Source organism: Penaeus japonicus, unplaced genomic scaffold (assembly GCF_977035675.1).
Source record: "Penaeus japonicus unplaced genomic scaffold, GWHDUDI00000001_assembly GWHDUDI00000010, whole genome shotgun sequence".
Classification (NCBI taxonomy): domain Eukaryota; kingdom Metazoa; phylum Arthropoda; class Malacostraca; order Decapoda; family Penaeidae; genus Penaeus; species Penaeus japonicus.
In genome coordinates this window covers 23,531,462-23,536,461 of record NW_028234412.1, presented here as the reverse complement: position 1 = coordinate 23,536,461, position 5,000 = coordinate 23,531,462, and the positions used below count along the sequence as shown (strand labels likewise).

Below are 5,000 nucleotides of genomic sequence, written 5' to 3'. Positions count from 1 at the left end.
AGTTGAAATATCTAAAATTCTTTACTTACGTAAACCCTTTTAGAAAATGGGTATGATAGCAATAGGATTTTTTTTTTCAATCTTATATTTATCACTGTTATTACTATTACTACTATTGTTATTGTTGGAAGACATTTGATTTTGAAACAGGGCTTTTTGCCTCCATTCACTCTCTCTCTCTCTTTCTCTCTCTCTCTTTCTTAGTCTCTCTCTCTCTCTCTCTCTCTCTCTCTCTCTCTCTCTCTCTCTCTCTCTCTCTCTTCTCTAATCATTCTTGTTATTACAATGCTTTATTGTTGTTGTTGTCGTTATAACCACTTCGATTGCTGTTCCCGTTTGTCATTACCAGTTTCATTATAGTTATGATTACTTATTATCCTTTCATCATTATCATTATTGTTACTATAATTATTATTAATATAATTATCAATATTATCTTCACTGTTATCAACATGATTATAATCATCTTTATTGACATTAAGATCACCATCATCATCATAACACTAACAGAAATCGAAGCAATGAAAGATCACAAAAATATAATCAACAACAACATTAACAACAACAAGAGAGCCTAAAGGTCTCATTACTAACCTCCACAGCCATTAGAAATAAACCCAATTAGAAAAAATACAGATTTTTTTTTCTTCTAATATTTCGTATCATTCTAGACTTACCTGTAAATTTTGGAAGAAATCTTTAATGAAAATAGTGTAATCTTCATAATACGCGTTAATTACACCAAGGTCCAGCAGGCGGTTCGGATAACCAACTGCTAACGTCATGTTATTGAGCTGCAAAATGATCGTTTTTATTATTATTGTTATTATTAACATCATTATCGTAATAATTTTCTTTACTGTTATTATCAACATTATTTTTAGTTTGCGTGTGTGAATAGACGGATAAATATATTGACAGGTATAGATAGACTGATTGATAGATATAGAGCCAGATATAGATAGATTGACTGATAGATAGATATATTCAGATATACACATATATGTAAACATAGTATATATCTTAATAGACTGACATATAGAATGACTGATTGATAAATAGTTAAATAAACAAATAAATAAACGGAAGAATAGACGAATACACAAAGTTAATACTGATTTCAAAACAAACGAGAAGATATTTTACCTTTGTCGTCAGTTGAGCTTTCACTTCGAGTGGATACCATCGACTGTTTGCTAAGTTATTGGCGAAAGTGTAGCGAATCTGGTTGAAAATCTTGTGCAACTGCAAAAAACGAATTAGCAACATGGTAATTATTTAGGTAAATTAGAAGAAACAAAATCATATATCATATATCGTTCTTCAGCATAAATTATCATCTATGAATGCACACACATGCACATAGACACACGCACACACACACACACAAACACATGTACACACAGCCACACATACAAAAACACACCCACGTACAAACACCCCTTCTCCCACAAAAAAAAACTACAACACATACATATCCACTTCCACACGACCCCCCTCCGTCCTTTCTCCACACACACACACACACACACACACACACATCCACTCCCAAACAACACCCTTCCCCCCTTCCCATTCTACACCCCCTCCCCTCCCCCCCCATATACACAAGCAAAATAATCAAAGTCTTACAACATAATCGTTCCGTTGACGATGCCTCAGCCTGCCGGGCGACCTTTCGTAGAGGGAACCAAGACCGAAACTAAAGAATTGGTTTGTCGTTTGTATGCAGAACTCCCACCTTTCCATGGGTTCTTGGATGCCTGGAAATAGATGAGTCACTTTGGAGAGGAGGAAGGGTGGAGGTAGAGGGTTGATTAGGAAGTGGGTGGATGGATAGATGGTGGTTTCGGCATGATAATGAACGCGGATGATGGCATTTATATAGGGCAAGAGTTTAGACTCACTTAAATTGATGTTTTTGAATGTTTAGCCTATTAGGCATTGGTATATATTAGTATGAACTTTGTAAAGAAAAAAAAAACACTAATCCAACAAAAATAACTTGCACAATATATCAATAGTAAAACACATGTAAAACCATCCATAGCTGGCATGTAAACAAACCTGTAAATTCCCTGTGGTAAAGATCTAGTACTCTTTTGTTATCAGCTGACAAATATGGCATAAAAGCTGTCACGAAGCTGAAGATGAGATAGTTGTTCAAGAGGCTGTAAAATGGAAATGAAATTGATTAGAGTTCACATGTGTTTTTTTGTTTTGTTTTGTTTTTTTATTATTGTAAGGAAATTAAGTCGATATACTGTATGTTTATTTCATATTTTATTAGATAATATATCAAGTAAACCAACTATAAGTATTACGATAAAGATATACACAATATATTTCCAATCATATCCTCTAATCATCAAGCATTTCAACCTAACAAATAACTATAGAGAAAGTGCAAACCGCATCAAGATTATATATACACCTTCTGTCTGTCGTCGAGATAAGTTCAGAGAGGTCACTGAAGTATTCTCGAGACACAACCAGCACGTCAGTCCTGTGATCTAATTTGCTGTTGGGGAAGATGTTCCTTAGGAGATCCAGCCACGGTACCTGCGGGTTTCACGTACATCAGCTGAAGGCTTTAATAGCTAGAATTTGAGGACGAGTGTATCGACCAGTGGTTCTTAACTTCTTCTTTTTTTTTTACCACTAGGCCCTCTCCTCCTCTAATCATATGATGGTACGATCTCTCTCTCTCTCTCTCTCTCTCTCTCTCTCTCTCTCACACACACACACACACACACACACACACACACACACACACACACACACACTTAAATCACGCAATAGCGTATTAAGATTATACTTTCCTTAATTACACTCAGTGCATGATATGTCAAATAATATTTCCACTTTTAAGGATGTTTAAATTTCCAGATTTAGAGGTACCTACTTATTAAGGATATCATAAATAATAAGAATTTCCTTACTTTCTCCCCTTGGCTCGCCCCACTAGGGTGATCCACCCAAAAGTTAAAATACCCCTGACATAGACAGTTTACAATTCCATCACAGGATCGCAATACGGCATAAGAATCCTACAGTAAGAACTCAAAAGATCACACAGACTCGGGAAAAAGGTACAAGCAGAGCGCCTCCCAATCTCATACTTTATCGCGATCCACTCACACTTCGAGCGATCTGCGAGAGTTCCCCAATGGAGATAAGGTGATTCGAAGACAGAGGATCCCGAAGGACACTCTCCGAGGGCGTGATCTCGGCGATGCGGCTCTCGTAGTGGTAGAGGAGCGCAGCGAACTCAAGGGCGTCGGGTCCGCTGGCGTCGAAGAGCTTGACCGTGTCTTTGATGTACTGTTTGTAGGCCTGCTCCACCTGCAAGGAGGGTTGGGGTCGTTACGCTTGGTGGAGGTGACGTTTCTCAATTATGTAATTCATGTGTAATTTAAAATTAGTTGGGAGGTTTGTGAGAGGTTGCTGTAACGATACTGGATTATGTGGTTAATGTGTAATGTTTGTAATGTATGAGGCACGTTTGTTTTGATGTACATCTGCTTGTTATATCTGTGAAGAGAGTTGAAAGGGTTACGAGTGGCTGTCGTAACGTTACTAAAGTATACGATTACTGAGCAATGTTTATAATGATTAGGTATAATACGTAATGAATAATGTAATGCATTTGATATGATGAACATATCAAATACATTACATGTAAAGAGAGCTAGGGCATTTATAAGTGGTATTTAAGTGTCTTGACGAATAAGCATTGTTGATAATGGGCAATGGTTGTACAGAGGTTGACTGTGCTTTGACATACTATTTGTAGACTTATTTTACAGGTAAAGAGAGTTGAAACGTTTATGAAAGGTAGTCATAAAGCTCTTAAAGTATGCTATTCATATGTAATGTTCACGTAGATTGACATCATATTCTTATGCTTGCTCTACCTGTGAACAGACTACAATGTTGGTATGTGGGTTTAAAGGATTTTGATCAGTACGTATTGTGGGTGAGAAACAATAGTTATGTAGGATGTGACAGAACATAAAGCATTGTGAATGGTATTCCTACAGGTCTAAAAATATATGATTAATATATATCACTAATGAGAGGCACTGGATAGGCAATACAATGTAGTGTATACAATGACACCTTTCTCTACAATTACACGCCTAACGTAACAGTAACCACCTTTCAATAAAGGTGCTGATAAAGGTGCTGGAATATGTAAAATAAATAAGAATATCTGTACATCGCGCCAAGGCACGGGGACTTGTATACTTTTACCATGGAACCATCATGTTGGCCTCTCTAACATGATCATGCTGATCGCCTATAGGAGGGCAGGAAGACTATTTTGGTGGATGGTACTTTGCTTTGGCATACCTTTGTAGATCTACACATAATAGAACCTCCAATAGGAAGGAAATGTGATAGAATGACTGAAAGAATTTAGATTGGTACAGGTTCAGTCATGGCAGGTCAGTTCAGAATGCAATTGTAAATGCAAACTATGCAGAAATTGCAACGAAGAGTTTAAACGGACACTTGTAACATTACATTTCAACCTTTTCATGACCTACCATTAAGTCCACTAGCATGAGGTACGCAGAGTTATGTAATTATATTAACATCACTGTACTATAAGATGTACTTATGCTATATCCGAAAGGTCGGTATATTTATAAATATTATAACAAAATGTCTATTCACTTTGAATGATAGACTATAGAATATATGTTGTTACCTTATTAATTTAACATACAATGCAAGCAAACAATGTCATGACTACATAAATGTATCAAAGCTTGCCCATGCCTGTGCAGTTAGCCAGGGTGGTAAATAAAGATCTAAACTAAACTAATCAATTTCTAAGCTCCGAGTACTGGAACGCCTTTAGGCCCTTTAAACTTTGATAATAAACAGTCTCTTTTACTTATCGCATATATCACTCATATACTCAACGGTACTCTATTATAGCGCCAAGATACATACACACAAACAATCCTAGTAATACTGCTATTACCAAC

At 36.5% G+C, this 5,000-nt stretch overlaps 1 protein-coding gene across 2 annotated transcripts in view; it reads right to left on the bottom strand.

Annotated features, from left to right (window-relative positions):
• The window catches only part of LOC122248144 (endothelin-converting enzyme 2-like), a 375,388-nt gene that overhangs the window by 5,819 nt on the left and 364,569 nt on the right, over positions 1 to 5,000 (bottom strand). For both annotated transcript variants that reach the window (XM_086541069.1, XM_086541070.1), the window contains 6 exons: positions 3,142 to 3,345; positions 2,435 to 2,562; positions 2,068 to 2,171; positions 1,633 to 1,763; positions 1,147 to 1,245; positions 678 to 794 (listed from right to left, as the gene is read on the bottom strand). In XM_086541069.1, the coding sequence (XP_086397195.1) occupies positions 678 to 794; positions 1,147 to 1,245; positions 1,633 to 1,763; positions 2,068 to 2,171; positions 2,435 to 2,562; positions 3,142 to 3,345 (783 nt within the window). The remainder of the gene's footprint in view (positions 1 to 677; positions 795 to 1,146; positions 1,246 to 1,632; positions 1,764 to 2,067; positions 2,172 to 2,434; positions 2,563 to 3,141; positions 3,346 to 5,000) is intronic.